This window comes from Miniopterus natalensis, chromosome 5 (genome assembly GCF_054644295.1).
Source record: "Miniopterus natalensis isolate mMinNat1 chromosome 5, mMinNat1.hap1, whole genome shotgun sequence".
Taxonomy (NCBI): Eukaryota; Metazoa; Chordata; class Mammalia; order Chiroptera; family Miniopteridae; genus Miniopterus; species Miniopterus natalensis.
Genome location: NC_142085.1, coordinates 11,363,539 through 11,382,518, shown reverse-complemented (window position 1 = coordinate 11,382,518; position 18,980 = coordinate 11,363,539). Strand labels below are relative to the sequence as shown.

Genomic DNA, 18,980 nt, shown 5'->3' with positions numbered 1-18,980 from the left:
TTATAGGAATAAGGCCACTTCTTAATTTCTAACAGGGAATAAAAGCAGAAAAGAGATTAGAGTGTAACTCCAAGCAACAAGAGCTGCGGGTTCTTGCAAAAATGTTTTAATTTACCTGCTATGAAATAGGAATTTGCTACCCTGTTCTGGAAATTCACTCACAAAACTCAAGTCACCTTAAAGAAAAATGTTTTCATTTGGTTTACTTACCGTTACACCCTATACCAAGCATTACTGTATTAATTACCTTGGATGTCAACATTTAGATCTCCTATGCTGCAAACTACAGCCAACTTTATTTTGCTCATTCCAGAAAAAAACTAATCACTTTGGAGTCTGTCAAACATAAATACAATAAACTTTGCTTTTTAAATTTTTTAAATTTTTACAATTGCATTAACAGAATTCTGAGCATATAAACCAGCAATTTTCAACATTTTTCATCTCATGGCACACATAAACTAATACTAAAATTCTGCAGCACACCAAAAAATATATTACATTTTTTCCTGATCTGAAAAAAAATAGCTGTAATTTTGATTCATTCACACCAAACAGCTATTGTTGTGTTGGCTGTTGTCATTTTTTTTATTTGACAATCTAAGGGAAAAGAGGTCAGTGCCTCTAACTAAATAGTCAGGTGTGCATGTTTTAAAATATTCTGTGGCATATGGCTGAAAATTGCTGATATAAACAAACAAAATCAAACTTAATTAAAATTAAAATCTCCTCCAAATACTCCAACTCTGAGACTACCAAAATTAAATTTTTCATGTACCTTCTTCCAGCTTTATCCCATGGAACTACATACATATAAACTATGTGCTGTCTAATTAAAACAGGATGCTACACATACTGCTTTGTAGTCTTCTCAATCAGCATTTAATTAATGTCGCTATGCTATTTTTTAAAGGAAAAAGAAAAATCTCAAACTAATGTTAAGAGAATAAATTATGCAGCTCTATTATTCAATTAACATTTTGGATTTAGATAGAAAATTTGAAAGCAATGAATAAGCCCGGTAATTTCAGATTGGATACAAAGTATGCAGCAAAGGGGAAAATAAAATCCTACATTAATACTGGCTATTTCAATCCCTTACAGCATCCTTGAAGCTCATTTTGAATTTAAAACAATAACTATATGACAATATCAAGAAATAATAAAAATGGAAATGAAATTCTATACAGAATTAAGTTTTCTCTCAGCTGACAAAGGCTAGTAACAGAAATATATTAATTACAAGAGTATTTTCCCCTAAATTAAATAACAGAAGCCAGCATCTAAGATTATTCATTTGAATAGGTACCTGAAAACAGATTCTTACAAAACTAAGTACACAACTGTAAAGTCATACTAGAATATGCTTCCTATATGATGTGTATCATTTTCCTTCTTTGTTGCAATATTCTTCATCAACAATGAGGCACAGGCATTAGTAGGTAGGAAACAACGGTAAGCTTAACTATTTTCCCACTAAGAAATACACATATTTGAAAAATTACATTGAAACTAATTTCCGTTACCTTATAATTTAAGAGATTCTTTACCTGCATTTGTAATTAATCTTCAACTGAAAAGAGACCCCTTACACTTTAGTTCTTCTAGTCTTATCCTTTTCTGTAAATCAATATAGCATTAAAAGTATTCCTCTTTAAAGAAACAATTCTTTAAGTAAAAGAAAAAAGAAGCTTCTTGCACTGTGAATAATTGACTCTCCTTTACATATCCAATTTGACGTGAATCATGGAATTGCGAGTCTCTTAAAAGTTAGTCTTAAATAAAACAATACATTCAAATCATGTCTACACAAACTGTACCTTTGTCATAGTTTATAACTAATAGGCATTTCAGTGTTAGTTTTTTAAAGAAATTATTGAAAGCTATTAAAAATTAAATACATGCTGTTATCTAAAAGTCCACAAGATCAACCGGTTCTTTTTACAGTGAGCACATGGTAAGTTTTTCTTCTGCTAAGGATCTGTCATCGGTGCTACTGAAAGAATCTTCCATCCCTTGGGAAATATCTGCAGGCTCACTCCCTTCTAAAGTATTAAGTCTATCGAATATAACTATTTCGTAGCCACTAGACTCCTCTGTCGCCCAGCAAGCACAGCAAGCACATCTAAGGGTGGTGAAGACAATGTCACAGTGCAGAAGCTGTTACTTCAGTCAGTTCTTTAAAAATTTCTACCTTCCATATATGACATAAAGGCCATATATGACAAAACTATAGCCAACATCATACTCAATGGGCAAAAACTAAAATCATTTCCCCTAAGAACAGGAACAAGACAGAGGTGTCCAATTTCACTATTTTTATTCAACAAAGGACTGGAAGTCCTAGCCACAGCAATCACACAGGAAGAAAAAAAAATAAAAGGCATCCAAACTGGAAAGGAGGAAGTAAAACTGTCATTATTCACAGATGACATGATACGGTACATAGAGAACCCTAAAGATTCCACCAAAAATTACAAGATTTAATAAATGAATTCAGCAATGTAGCAGGTACAAAACTAACACCCAGAAATCAATGGCATTTTTATACACCAATAATGAACTCTCAGGAAGATTAAACTAAAAAATCAAACCCATTTACCACTGTAAAAAAAAAAAAAAAAATTAAGACACTTGGGAATAAATTTAACCAAGGAGATAAAAGACTTGTACACAGAAAACATTGAAAAAAGAGATACAAGAAGATATAAACAAGTGGAAGAATAGACCATGTTCATGGATTGGTAGAATTAAATCATTAAAATGTCTCTACTAGCCAAAGCAATCTATAGATTCAATGCAATCCCTATTAAAATACCAACAGCATATTTCACAGATCTAGAACAAATACTCCAAAACTTTATATGGAACCAAAAAAGACTCTGAATAGCCATGGCAATCTTGAGAAAGAACAAAGTTGGAGGAATCACAATACCAGATATCAAGCTATATTACAAAGCCACTATAATCAAAACAGCCTGGTACTGGCACAAAAACAGGCAAAACAGATCAATGGAACAGAACAGAGAATTCAGAAATCAAGCCAAGTCATTATTGTCAATTAATATTTGACATAGGATGCAAGAGCATAAAATGGAGTAAAGACAGTCTCTTCAATTAATGGTGTTGGGATAATTGGATAGGTACATGAAAAAAATTAAACTAGACCACCAGCTTACACCATACACAAAAATAAACTCAAAATGGATTAAAAAAAAAACTTAAATGTAAGTCGTGAAACCATAAAAATCCTAAAAGAAAACAGGCAGCAAAATATCAAACATCTCACATAGCAGAATTTTCACTGATGCAATGCCCAGGGCAAGTGAAACAAAGAAAAAACTAAACAAATGGAACTAAAAATAACAAATGGTACACCAAAATAAAAAGATTCTGCACAGCAAAAGAAACCAGCATCAAAATGAAAAGGGAACCTACTGTATGGGAGAACATATTTGCCAATGATACATCTGATAAGAGGTTAATTTCCAAAATATATAAAGTACTCATATAACTCAACAAAAGAAGACAAACAATCCAATTAAAAAACAGGAAAAGTACCTAAATAGACACTTCTCCAAAGAGGACATACAAATGGTCAAGAGACTTATGAAAAAATGCTCAAACTCACTAATCATCAGAGAAATGCAAATTAAAAAGAGGTACCATCTCACACCTGCCAGAATGGCTACCATCAATAAATCAACAAATAACAAGTTCTGGCGAGGATGTGGAGAAAAGGGAACCCACCCTAGTACACTGTTGGTGGGAGTGGGGACTGGTACAACCACTATGGAAAACAGTGTGGAGTTCAAAAAATTAAAAATGGAACTGCCATTTGACCCAGTGATCCCACTTCTTGGACTATATCCTAAGAAGCCTGAGACACCAATCAGAAAGACCTTATGCACCCCTAAGTTCATAGCAGTATTATTTACAATAGCTATGATCTGGAAACAGCCCAAGTGTCCATGAGTAGATGAGTGGATAAAAAAGACATGGTACATTTACACCACGGAATACTATGCAGCTATAAAAAAGAAGGATCTCTTACCCTTTGAGACAACATGGAAAGACCTGGAGAGTTATTATGCTAAGCAAAATAAGCCAGTTAGAGAAAGACAAATATCACATGATCTCACATATATGTGGAATCTAATGAACAAAAGAAACTGACAAAATAGATCCAGACTGACAATTCTCAGAGAGAAGGGGGAAGCGGGGCAGGAAGAGATTAACCAAAGAACTTATATGCATAACCCATGGATACAGTCAGTAGTGCAGTGAAGTCCTGGGGAGTGAGTGAGAGTGGGGAGGAGGGGGCCAATGGGGGGGGGAATGTGTAATACTTTCAACCAAAACGATAAATTTTTTTAAAAAATGTTTCTGCCGCCCGGCCAGGAGTGGCTCAGTGGTTGAGCGTCGACCTGGGATCCAGGCAATCGGGGTTTGATTCCCAGTCAGGGCACATGCCTGGGTTGCGGGCTCGATCAATGACTCTCTCATCATTGATGTTTCTGTCTCTCTCTCTCCCTCTCCTTTCCTCTCGCTGAAATCAATAAAGATATATTAAAAAAAAAAAAAAAAAAGTTTCTGCCTTTCCCACTTGTGATCTCCCGTTTGGTGTTAAGTCATCCACACTTTTATTTATCAAAACCATTTTGTGAAAAGCACTATTTTAATGATAGCTGGGCTTCAATAAGTCAGTACAAGAGGTCATTGTGAATTCGGTACTAGATGTCCCTAAGTATCAAAGACCAGTCAGTATCTAAAATGAGTTGGCATACAAACAGAAAATAATACCACAGGCAATATCATTTCCACCTTTGTAAGAGACAGGATTACTCTTTAGATGCTATGCTTGATTTTTCATGTACATTTTAACAGCAATCAGGTTTAGTTTATACTTTCACACACAAAATCATGTAATCCAAACTAGTCAAGAGCTCAGAAAGGTCACAAGAAATCAACAGGTTAACCCCTTGCCTAGAGATCAAAAGAAGAAAGATGCCCTACTTTTTGCAAAGAAAATGAAACCCCGTATAACACAATAACTTTCCAATGAATTTCGGCAATTGAGTGGTTTTCAAACTTTTTAAACCATACTCCACAGTAATATACAGGGTGGGGGGCAAAAGTAGGTTTACAGTTGTTCATATGTAACCTAATACAATAAATAACAATACAAGAATAAACTCTGCATTTCAAATACTTACAACTGTAAACTTCTTTTGCTCCACCCCGTATTTTTTCCATTCCTGTTTTGCTGTTTTTCTGCCTTCCCCATCAATCCTCCTTTCATATGTTCTGTATTTTTCTTCCTCAAATCACAATTCTGTATATTTGTTTGGAAATGTGGGTATCTCTTAAAACTAAGACTATTTATTCTATGAGCAGAAGCAGGAATACCTGCAGTGCTTGAGTAGGGATTCTTCTCCCATCTTTGAGTTTTGATATATTATCCTTCCCAGTTAAGAGCGTTAATTACTTTTATACTATCCCTAAAGAAAGGATTTGTTTAACAGATTTACAGTTTATTTGAAGTTATGGAAAGAATGTCTAAACTATTGAAAATGATGGCATGTAAACACCCTTGAACATAAGTTATCAACTGATCTTGCCAAAAACCTTTCCTATTTTTAAAGCTAAGGATTTTGTGTGTCTTTTGTCTAGTTGTGGCTTTTCTATCCCCTTGGGAATAAGTCTACTTGTCATACTATTCTTTCTTTCATTAATCATTTTTATATCATTGTTTGTAGGACTTTACTAAAAGAATCAGTAAATGCCTATGGTAATAGAAAACAAAATTTCATGACATGGTTGTTATGTTACAATGAACAAACATTTATTGGTTGAAACACTACTTTCTAATGCAGTTTTTCAAACTGTGGGTGTTGGGATTCATTAGGGGGTAGAGAAATCAATTTAATGGGTCATGATTAGCATTTTAAAAAATTGAGTACAATAGAAAATTATCAGAATACACTGCAAGTATGTATAGTATGGTAAAAGAAAATCTTGCCTGTTTAATTTGTATTTTTTTTAAATTAAATAAATAATAACCTGAGATAAAGAGAATCCAGAAGAGCATTTTAAGTCCATTGTACCTAAAATCATAACACTAGCGTCAATCTTTTCTTAGAGCTTCCCCAGAATACTTCCTTTAAATGTCCTAGTGATCCTAGCACAGAAAATCATAAGTTATAAGAGTCTACAGGTCAAAGCCCTTTAAGGCCAAGAAAGAAGAATATTACACATTTGTGGAAAAAAGCTCCAAATGGTCTTAAGTAATTTCAGCCAAGCCAAACCAGGGTTCAAGATAAGGGTTGTCAAAAAGTAAAAACAGCCTGGCTGATGTGGCTCAGCAGTTGAGCTTCGACCCAAGAACCAAGAGGTTGCTGGCTCTATTCCTCCTGCTCAGGGCACATGCCCTGGGCTCCATCCCCAATAGGGGGAATGCAGGAAGCAGCCAAGTGATGATGTTTCTCTCTCATCGATGTTTCTCTCTCTTTATCCCTCTCCCTTCCTCTCCCTCTAAATATCAAAAAATATATATTTTTTAAAAAGCGAGAAATTTTAGTTGAGCTGCAAACCTGTAGGAATAGCAAATTCAGCCGGGTTGAGTGCTCTTTTAGGTAAATGCAAATGGCTGACACATACATTCTTATTCTGACAATATAGAGAAACACTATTATTTGGTATATAATTAACCAACTAAGTTTTCAATGTTTTAGTAACTCTCACTTTCCATATACTCATTTCCTTCCCTTCCTCTGACTTCAAACAGCCCAGAAATCTTTTATTGAAAAAGGAAAGCCCTAGCTGCTTTGAGTGTTGGCCTGTGGACTGAAGGGTCCAAGGTTCAATTCCAGCCAAGGGCACATATCTCAGTTTCAGGTACACTCCCTGGCCCTGGTCTGGGCACGCGCAGAAGGCAACCAATCAATGTGTCTCTCTCACATCGATGTTTCTCTCTCTCTCTCTCTCCCTCCCTCCCTCCCTCCCTCCCTCCCTTCCATTCTCTCTGAAAAGCAATGGAAAAAACATCCTCAGGTGAAGATGAAAAAAAAAGGAAAAATATCTAAGTGATGATAGTTATTGGGAATGTGTGCTCACCATTTGGCAGAATACTTCATCAGAGGTAAACAGTTATCAAAGCTAACTTTAAACTAGCACTCACAGTTCCTATCTTAGTACCCCTTCTCTCAACAAGACTTTAAATATGTTTTTACTAATTTCATTCGATTTTATGTAAACAAGTTATAACAAATTCACTTTTTCACCACAAAGATTTATTTTGAAAAGGAACCTTGAAAAATCTCTAAATAACCTAATGATACACAATAGCTATTTTTAAAGTGATTTTGCCATCTTCCAAAAGTACACTGTACACTTTAAGATATACTTTTAAAGAGTATTTAAAATCACAGTAGCTTTGGCCAAAATAATCTCCATGTTGTCTTATACATCTCATGCCTCTGCTACACTAATGCATTTCTATAATCTATCTTCACACATGAACAAAATTCACAAGTGTATCTTTAAAGTTCAATGATCTTTTTTCTTTTGAATTTTAAAAAGAAGACCAAATGCCATTTCAGCAAGCAGGATGTTACTAGTTATTCCCTTCAAATGATGGCAAAATTAGGAATATAGAGGTAAAGATAAAGAGGACAGAAAAGGAGAGTATTTTCTTTACACACTTGAAAATATCATCTTAATATTTTTAAAAGCAAAAATGACAAAGTTGTGTATCGAGTAAATGGATATAGATCACCAGAGAGAAAATAAATTATAACCATAGAAAATAAAACTGTTTACAAGTCTAAAAAACCACAAAATCATGGCTGAACTGCCTTCACTGATAACTTTTTAAACTTTTTATTTAATTAGGGACATGAGACAGTTCTCTGAGTATTTGATCTGAGCCAGCTTACTCAAAGGTTTCTGGCCTTCCCCCAAAGCTACATTTTACTGAATTATAAGGGGGAGCTAGCACTACATGGAGAGTCATACAATCTAATATACATTTTGTCTTATGGCTTCATTTTACTATAAACTCTCATCAGTGAGGAAGTATCTCTTCATACTTGTAACTGAAGATATGAAGAGTAAGAAAAGCAAAATACATTTGTTTAACATGGCAGAAGGTTGGATAAAAACCAAACTTACCAATATTTTTCCTTTTAAAAACAGTAAGTATTTGACAAATTCTAAACTTTTAACAGATACAAACTGCCAGCTTCCCCAGCCCTCTCAACTCCTTCCCACTTATCCCCTAGTTTAGGCATAAATGCAAAGGTCTAAGGCTTACACTATGATCATTTCCGCGGTCAAACAGCATAATGAATAAAAGATAAAAATTGACAAAGACTGTCCCCTTTACCACACTCTAGCCAGGCTCCTCTGGGCCCTCATCTCAACTAGGCCTCCACCGTGGCCTATAAAAACTATAGACTCTTATCACAAATGATTTTATCCACTCCTCTCCCCCAACATTAAAAGATTTAAACAAACACAGTTTCTAACAGCTCAAGGCCCCATCCCTAGGTTTACCCTAGCCCCTCTTTAAGTGCCAGCCTAGGAAAGCTCAAAGTTGCCAAAAGAATTTAAGGTCTGTTATAGCCAACACCTACTATAGGCCCCTGAACACCCTATCATAAAGCACTTACTAAAAAGAGTTTACAATTGTGAATCCTTCCTCTGTCCCTTTGAGATGTGTAAGTATCTCCTACAGCTCTGGAGTTTTTGCTCAAGGACATGAAAGCCATTCCTTTAAAAGGTAATCATTAGGAAGGAGAGGGCCTCAGTCTCTCAGTCTCTGTAGGATAGAATCCTGATTTCTCTGGTTGTCAGATGAGGCACAGCCCACCTTATCATTTATGCTGACCAACCCTTTGTAATTTGCCACATCCCTGACTCTACTGAGCGAAGATAGCAAGTCCTACCTACTCCCTCACTCTCCTTTTAAAATGCCCAGTCCCTCTACACAAATCCAAGTTGAGTTAAGTTCACACAGGACCCTCTATTGTAGAGGTACATTACTTATTAAGATTTGTCCTTAACACTTTAACTACTGTCTGGCTTTATCTATTATCTTTGACAAAAATAAATTAAGAAGGAACATTAGCCCTAGCCGTTTTGATTCAGCCCGTGGAATGAAGGATCGCGGGTTAGACTCCAGTCAAGGGCATGTGCCTCAGTTGAGGTTTGATCCCCAGCCCCAGTTGGAGCACATGCAGGAGGCAATCAATTTATGTGTCTCTCTCACATCGAATGTTTGTGTGTCTATCTGTTTCTCGCTCTCTCTCTCCTTCACTCTCTCTGAAAACGCAATGGACAAAATACCCTGTGGTGAAGATAAAAAAAAAAAGGAAGGAAGGAACACTGAACATATCTCAACTAGTAAAGACTTAGTTACTTTATATAAAATCATTTAGATATAAAGTTCTTTAAAAAAAGAAAAAAAGAAATATGAAGGCTTCAACTTCATGAAGAAATCATAATTCAAGGAGTCAACCAATCAGCATTTGGGGCCCTAAAGAGCACCTGGCGAATATCAAGCCCCAACTCTTCATGTTGCAAATGGTGAATCTAAGGCCCAAAGAGATTAAATTAAGTGACTTATGCAAGGTCATTTCAATGAGGGATTGGATTACAAAGGGCTAATTCATCATGATTGTCTCCCTGACTCCAACATGAAAATATTCTTTCTCTTGCATTCTCATTGGTGAAGGCAACATTCACCATTAATCTTTTAAGATCAAACATGAACATATATTACCCTACTATAACACGAGTTTTTATTCCACTATACACCAACAACTGTACATTGAGGCAAGTCTGGTTGGTGCAAGTACACATAACATTTCATTTCACTTGGGAAGATTATTTCAATATATATGCAAATATATAAAGCACCTCGGTGAAGAGAAACTGCTTTCACACACAAGCAAAGAAACATAGCCCCATGCATAAACCCAAAAGAGGGCCAGATGATTTATATAGTCTTAAGAATCACCAAAAGAAGAAAAATAAAAGTAAATAAAAAATTATTTTCTGCACTTACCAGCAAAGCATTTGGAACAGAGGTTCATAGTCTTGCTGGACCTGAGGCAAAAAAAAGAAAGAAGAGCTAAAAATTCAGTATCACTGGCCAGGCAACTGAACTAATAAGCTAATAATAAATTCCCAACCAGCCACACCACCCCCACAACAAAAGAAAAACAAACAAAACACAATGCTTTTTATTTGTGAGTTATCCAATGCATTATTTTTTGTGATTACCAGCTTAAGATGACACCAGAGTCCATTTCTCGCACATGGATTACCACATTCCCACTGTTCACACTGGAACATATACCACAAAGTTATCACTAGAAACCATGTAAACTTAGTATGTAAAGGGATAAAACTTCCTCATAATATACAAATTAATTTATCTCCATATTACTTAAATTTTTATCTTGTCTTCTTTCCCCTCATTCTAGTCCTATTTCAAGATCCTGGTCACATTATGACCTTGTTTAAAATTCTTTGTTCAGATGTTCCCAAATTATCTTTCGTGTCCTTTCTTCTGTTAGTAATAGCTACTAGTCCCTAAAAAATAACTTGGATGGGCATTTAACAAACATTATCTTTTTTTTTTTAATCCTTACCTGAGGGTATTTTTCCATTGCTTATCAGAGAGAGTGGAAGGGAGGGAGGGAGAAGAGAGAGAAACATCGATGAGAGAGGCACATCTATTGGTTGCCTCCCACATGCACCCCAACTGGGGCTGGGAATCAAACCTGCAACTGAGGTACATACCCTTGACCAGGAATCAAACCTGAGACCCTTCAGTTTGCAGGCCGATGCTCTAACCACTGAGCAAAACTGGCCAGGGCTAACATGCATTGTTTTAATAATCTTCCCAACATCCCTGGGATGTGTATTACCATATTGCTTTGCTTCTAAATGCACTTTTTTTAAAAATCACATTAACATTTGTACAACCACCATGAAACATCATACAACTGGCTACAAGGGATAACTGATTTAATGAGAAAATATTCCCACCACCTCCTCCAAGGCGTCTTAAATTGAGAGGTCTTAGGAAATCAAGGACATAGAGTCTCATGCCCATTTGACAGGTGAGCAGTGTGCCCAAGGTCACACAGCTGGAGAAGTGCAGAAGTATGTGACCGCAGTATTGAGCCAACTCCAAAGGCCATCCTGCCATCCTCTGTTCACAACACAGCACAGCACCTGGCACCACACAGCAGCCCAGGCACAACATGGCAGGCAATCAATAACTTGCCTCTTAAGTTCTCATTGCTGTTCCCCTTTCTGATTTTCTCCCAAGCACTAGAAGCATTCCTACAGCTTTCTTCCAAAAGACTCCTGGAATACTCTATGTTGGATAAGGTGACCTATTTACAGCCTCATTCCTCAGCAACTCCCTTCCCAATACTGTAGTCTTCGCCCAGAGCTGCTCCTACAATTGAAATAAACCAACTTCCTTCTGCCTCCGTAGTAAATTGTATAATTAAATGAAAGCCTTCCTCAGGAAGTATTCCCTGATGACTATGATTGTATTCCAATGTACTGGAGCCTAATGGTTAGTAATCATCATAGGGTGACAAAATTGGGGGGTGGGGAATGGTCATTATTTCTCTTTCCCAAAGGAAAGGGTATGTTAACAGGTGAATCTTTCTTTAAGACTCTGCTTAATATAAAGACAACAAAGGAAGTCAGGAAATTTAAGTATCAATAAATGCATTAAAATGAATAAATGGACAAAAAGATGTATTAATAGTGGAATCTAACATTTTTTGCATGCCTACTATATAGTAAGCATGATACCAGATCCCTTCAACCCCACTTCACCAAAAGAGGGAACAGAGGCTCCAAGAGGGTATATAACTTACCAAAGGTTACAGATCACCTTTGTGGATAAACCTGGTTTGCCAAACTCTAAAGCCTATGTTGTTTTCACCATGTCAAATTTGGGCCTGTGCCTCCAATACAGAGGAAAGGGATAACCTGGGAGAATAGTCATACAACCAAAGATTTAATCTATGGTAATCAGGCCAGCTCCCTAAGAAAGTGAAGCCTTTCATATGGTGAAAGTATGCCTGCCCTCCCCTCCAAAAATATATACACACAGGGGAGAGCAACCCAGGGCTGCCAGTTCCAACTCACAGAAAATCTGACAATAAAGGAATTCCTTTGTTACTAGAACTCCCCCCAGGGAAGCAGGCCTCTTCCAGATGTGGCTGCCATCTTTTATCCACGCACTGCCCTTAGAGCCAAAAGTAACTTGTTTCTCACCTCCACTGCTCCCCACTGTCCAGCAGAAATCATGAAAAGCCTACAAAGAACAACTGAGGGCAACTCAGCACTAAGTATGCTAGTTTTAACATCTGTATACACTGGTAAGAAAAAAAAAAAAGGCAAAATAGCCTTTTTCTCTGCATCCCTTTCTCTCTCTTCAGATACTTTATGGACTTAAAATACCCACTATACCTATATATTACCTAAATGACATCCATTCCTCTTTTTCCTTAGGAATTTTTCAGCAATATGGTTATCAATCAGATTAAAATGAAATAATACAGCTACTGGCATTATTAAAACAGAGAAGTCTGAAATCTGAAATAAACCAGATTTGGGCTACAGAAATAATGGCCACTGATAATGCTAACTTGGATCCCACAGGTGAACAACAATGAACTCAAAAAAAAATGGGCAGAGGTTTCTGAGAATTTTGCTCCTTTCTCATGTTCAACATGTAAAACTTGAAGCTAACCACAGGCATACAACTACTGATTGCCCGTGGAAAAACAGTACGATCAACATGCACAGTCGTGTGTTTTTTTAGTATGTATTTATTGATTTCAGAGAGAGGAAGGTAGAGGGAGAGAAAGGTAGAAACATCAATGATGAGTCAATGATCAGCTGCCTCCTGCATGCTCCACCAAATGGGAATCAAGCCCACAACCCAGGCATGTGCCCTGACCGAGAATCAAACCTCGATCTCCTGGATCATAGGTCAATGCTCAACCATTGAGCCATGCCCAGTCTGGCAACATGCACAGTCTTGAGACAGACAGTAGAGTTATCTATGTGGCAGCAAACATGAAAGGTAAATATGATTTTCTTGTGTCCTCACTGCTGAAAAGAAATTGCTCTTACTGAGATTTCCAAAGGCTACCGTGTTTCTAAAACCAAGGCTTAGTAGGTTGAATAATGATCACACAAAGACATCAAATCCTAATCCCATTTACCTTATTTAGGAAAAAGGGTCTTTGCAGATTCTTTAAGGATTCTGAGCTTACCCTGTATTATCCAGGTGGGTCCTCAATGACATTACAAGTGTTTCTGTGACACGGAAAGGGAGTTTGGAGAGATGCAAAGAAGAGGCACTCAGAGAAGATAGAGGTAGAGACTGGAGAAATTGGTCACAAACCCAGGAAATGCTGGGGTATCTACCAGAAGCTGGAAGAGGCAAAGAATGGGTTCTCCCCTAAGTCCCCTCCTCCCCCAGAGAGAAGTCAGTCCTGCCAGACTTTGGACTTCTAGCCTCCAGAACTTTAAGAGGATAAATTTGTTGTTTAAGCCATCAAATTTGTTATGGCAGCCTTAGAAAACTAACACACACAATTATGTCTCTGACCTCAACTTACTCCCTTGCTCAGCAGCATTCAACCAGATTCTTCTTGAAACTCTACTTTTGCTTTCTTGTCACTCAGATCCTGAATCAATACTGCCCCTACCCTCCAGTTTCCCTCCAACCTAACTGCTCCCTTTTAGCCACCTTTGCTGACTACTCCTCCACCGTGAAGACTTTATCTGGAGGTCCCAGGATTCAGTCCCTATTACCTCTACTTGTTGCTTAGGGATCTCATGCAGTCCCATGGCTTTAAATAATATATACACTAAAAACTCACAAATGTTCACCCTCATCTCAAACCTCTTCACCTTGCTCCAAACTTATATATATCTGCCTATTCAACATCTCAAATTCAACATTTCAGTTCTCTGCTCACCCCAAGCAACAACAAAAGGGCCAGTTCAAACAGATGACATCCTAGTGGTAATGACAAAGAAGGCTTGCAATAGTGCATCCAGCCTATCCAAGCTGTCACATCACTCTAAATAATTCAGCTGATGTCTGCAAAGTTTTCTTTTTAAGGGAGCATTACAACGAAAAAGATAAGAGTTGTTAATATCCCAGAATAGTTTCTACAATGTAAAAAAAATGGGTCAGGCTACTTTAAAAACAAATTTCAATATAACATTCTAAATTTCAATTGGGGTATTGTAATAAGCAGTGTCTTAACATTTTATACCCAAATTCAAAGACAGCAAGGACACAGCATATGCCTCTTGTTTTATGTGTTTTAAATTCCTGCACTAGCCTTGGCCCAGTGTGGCTCAGTGGATAGAGCATCGGGCCAAGCCCTATGGAGGCAGCCACTAACTGTGGCTCTCTTGAAGCTTCAAAGAGGTTGCTGAGAGCCAAACATTGAGAGCTTCCGACAGTAGCTAGCACTGAAAGTACCTCCTGGGAGGCCCAGAAACAGTAGGAAAAACAGTCAGCCTCAGTCAACATAAGAGCGGGATCCAAAGGGACTAAACTCTGCCGGGACAAACACCATGTCACTTTTTTCTCTTTTACTGCATTATTTTTTTTTTCCTGCTTTATTATTTTTGTCTCTCTTTTTTCTTTCAAATATCTTTTTTTCCTGCCTTTTCTTATTCTATTGTTTTTCTTCCTTCTCATTCTTTCTGTTACCTTTCTATTTTTTTGTCTTTCTTCATTCCTTTCCTTTTCAGAATTTTTTCCCTTCATTATTTTATAATTTTCCTTTTCCTAAACTTTATCCTTATTTTTATTCCCTCCCTTCTTTCATTTCATATTCCTTTTTCTTCCCGTTTCTTTTCTTCTCATAGCTTTTTGTCTTCTTTTATTATTCTTGTTCCCTTTTCTCTTTCCAAATTCCCTCTTCTTTTGTGGTTGTTTTGTTGTTGTTGTAGGGATGTTTTGGATATTTCTGTTTTGTTTCTTATTTTGTTTTGTTGTGTTTTGTTTTATTCTGTCAGCATGGGCACAATAGCTCGCACAATGTGATTGGGTTTGAACCTCACAGTCAGACACACTGAGGGGAGATCTCACCCACAAATAGGACAACAACAATCAAGACCAAATCACAACAGCCCAAAATAACCTACACGAGAGAAATTCTTAGAACATCTAGCTCAGGAGATAACAGAGACTGCACTACTGGGTCCCATAGGACACTAACTACATAAGGCCACTCCACAAAGACTGGGAAGCATAGCAGTTCTCCCTAACACATAGAAACAAATACAAAGGGACAACAAAATGGGGAGACAAAGAAACCACCCCCAAATTTAAAAGAAGAAGGAAACTCCAAAAACAGAGCAAGGTACAATGGAGGCAAGCAATTTAAGATATAGAGTTCAAAGTAAATGTTATAAGGATGCTGAAGGAACTTAGCGAGAACTGCAAGAAACTTAGTGGGAACTTGAACAGCACGAAAAAGGAAATAGAAACCATGAACAAGAACAAGTCACAAATGAAGAATACCATATCTGGCATAAGGAATACCCTGGGAATTAAAAGCAGACTGATCAAATCAAACCAGTGATTGGAAAATAAGGTAGAACTTTGGGACATAAAACATAATATCCACATCACAGGAGTCCTGGAGGGAAAGGAACATGAGCAAGAAACAGAGAACCTGTTCAAATAAATAAATAATGACAGAAAACTTCCCAAACCAGGTGAAGGAAAAAGTCAAAGTAGTTCAGGAAGCACAGAGTCCCAATCAAGATGAACCCAAAGTGATCCACTCTAAGACACATCATAATTAAAAAGACAAATGTTAAAGAATCTTAAAAGCAGCAAGAGAGAGACAGAAAGTTAACTAGAAGGGAGTTCCGATTGGACTGTCAGCTGACTTCTCAGCAGAAAAACTTCAAGCCAAAAGGGATTATCATGAAGTATTCAAAGTAACGAAAAGCAAGAACCTGAATCCAAGACTACTCTATTCAGCAAGGCTATCATTTAAAACTGAAGACAAAATGAAGAGCTTCCCAGACAAGAAAAGAAAAGGGCTAAAGGATGTACATTACCACCAAAACAGCATTGCAAGAAATGTTCAAGTTTGCTTTAAGAAAAAGAAAGAGACAGAATCGTGGGTACAAAGAAAAAAATGGCAATAAATAAGTACCTACCTATCAATAATAAACTTAAACGTAAATGTATTAAATGCTCCAATCAAAAGACACAGGGCAGCTGAATGGATAACAAAACATGACCCATATATATGCTGTCTTCAAGAGACCCACCTCAGAATAAAAGATTCACACTCAAAAACATTCAAACACATGGAGGCTAAATAGCATGTTATTAAACAATGAATGGATTACCAAGGAGATCAAGGAATAAGTAAAAGAACGTCCTGGAAACAAATGAATATGAACACACAACAACCCAGAATCTATGAAACTCAGCGAAAGCAGTCCTGAGAGGGAAGTTCAAAGCATTACAAGCATGCCTCAAGAAATAAGAAAAAGCTCTAATAAACAATCTAACTCTACAACTAAAAGAATTCGAAAGAGAACAACAAAGGCCCAGAGGAAGTAGTAGGAAGGAAATAATAAAAATCAGAGCAGAAGTAAATGACATAGAGGCTAAAAAAAACAATAAAAAAGATCAATGAAACCAAGAGCTGGTTCTTTAAAAAGATAAACAAGATTAATGAACCTTTAGCCAGACTTACCAAGAAACAAAGAGAGAGGACCTAAATAAATAAAATCAGACATAAAAGAGGCAAAGTAACAACTGATATCACAGAAACACAAAGGATTATAAGAAAATACACCAACAAATGGGGCAACATGGGTGAAACAGACAAATTCCTAGAAACATACAATCTTCCAAAACTCAACCATGAAGAATCAGAAAAGTGGAATAGGCTGATAAAAACTTATGAAATTGAAACAGTAATCAAAAAACTCCCAGCAAAAAAAAATTCTGGACCTGATGGACTCATGGGCAAATTTACCAAACATTTAAAGAAGAATTAACACCTACCTCCTCAAATGATTCCAAAAAATTCAAAAGAAAGGAACACTTACAAGCTATTTTTACAAGGGCAACATTATGTTAATTCCAAAACAAGATAAAGACTCTACAAAGAAAGAAAATCACAGGCCAATATCTGTGATGAACATAAGATGTAAAATCCTCAACAAAATATTAGCAAATCAGATCCAGAAATACATTAAAAAGATCATATTCCACAGCCAAGTGGTATTTATTCTGAGAATGCAAAGGCTGATGCAATATTCATAGATCAGTAGATATAGTACATCACATAAACAAAAGGAAGGATAAAAATCATTCCTTCATATCGGTAGATGCAGAAAAAGCATTCGACAAAATACAGCAACCATTTATGATAAAAACTCTTAGCAAAGTGGAAATAGGGGGATCATACCTCAACATAATAAAGGCCATATATGAAACACCTACAGCCAACATCCCACTCAATGGGCAAAAACTAAAAGTGTTTCCCTTAAGATCAGGAATAAGACAGGGATGTCCACTTTCATCACTCTAACTCAACCTAGTACTGAAGTCCTAGCCACAGCTATCAGAAAAGAAGAAAAAATAAAAGGCATCCAAATTGGAAAGGAAGTAAAAACTGTCATTATTTGCAGGTGACATGATACTGTACACAGAAAACCCTAAAGACTCCACCAAAAAACACTGCTAGATTTAATAAATGAATTTGGCAAAGCAGCAGGATACAAAATTAACATCCAGACATCAACGACATTTTTATACACCAATAATGAGCACTCAGAAAGAGAAACTGAAAAAAAAATCCCATTTATCACTATTATAAAAAAAAGAAAAGAAGATACCTGGGAATAAACTTAACCAAGGAGGTCAAAGACCTGTACTCAGAAAACTGTAGGACATTGAAAACAGAAATACAGGAAGATACAAACAAGTGAAAGCATATACCATGTTCATGAATTGGAAGAATTAATATCATTAAAACATCCATATTACTCAAAGCAATCTACAGATTCAACGTAATCCCTATTAAAATATCAATGGCAGCCTAACCAGAGTGGCTTAGTTGGTTGAGCATCGTCCAGTGCATGGAGGGGTCTCAGGTTTGATTCCTGGTCAAGGACACGTATCTGGGTTGTGGATTCACTCCCCATCCCAGGTTGGGGCACATGTGGGAGGCAACTAGTCAATGTATGTCTCTCGCATCAATGTCTCTCTCTCTCTCTTAACCCCCTTCCTCCTTCCCTTCCACTCTCTGAAAAGCAATGGAAAAAATATGTGAGGGTTAACAAAAATAAAGAAATAAATATAATATCAATGGCATATTTCACACATCCAGGACAAATATTCCAAAAATTTACATGGAACCAAAAAAGATCCCAAATAGTCTCAGCAATCTTGAGAAAGAAAGGTAAAGTAGGAGGGATCACAATATCAAATATTAAACTATACTATAATGCCATTGTAATTAAAACAGCCTGGTACTGGCACAAGAACAGGAATATAGACAAATGGAACAGAACAGAGACCCCAGAAATCGACCCATGCAAATATGGTCGATAAATATTTGACAAAGGGGGCAAGGGTATACAATGGAATAAAGATAGTCTCTTCAATAAGTGATGTTGGAAAAATTGAACAAGTATGTGCAAATAAATGAAACTAGACTACCAATTTACACCATATACAAAAATAAACTCAAAATGGATAAAGACTTAAATTTAAGTCACAAAACCATAAAGTTCCTAGAAAAAGACATAGGCAGTAAAATCTCAGACATCTTAAGTAGCAGTATTTTCACTGATACATTTCTTAGGGCATGGGAAACAAAGGAAAAAATAAACAAATGGAACAACATCAAACAAAAAAGTTTCTGCAGAGC

At 36.7% G+C, this 18,980-nt stretch overlaps 1 protein-coding gene across 1 annotated transcript in view; it reads right to left on the bottom strand.

Moving 5' to 3' along the window:
• Window positions 1–18,980, bottom strand: part of ZFAND3 (zinc finger AN1-type containing 3) — a 315,800-nt gene that overhangs the window by 216,694 nt on the left and 80,126 nt on the right. The window contains exon 2 of the mRNA XM_087817371.1: window positions 10,070–10,110. Coding sequence (XP_087673497.1) covers window positions 10,070–10,110 — 41 coding nt within the window. The remainder of the gene's footprint in view (window positions 1–10,069; window positions 10,111–18,980) is intronic.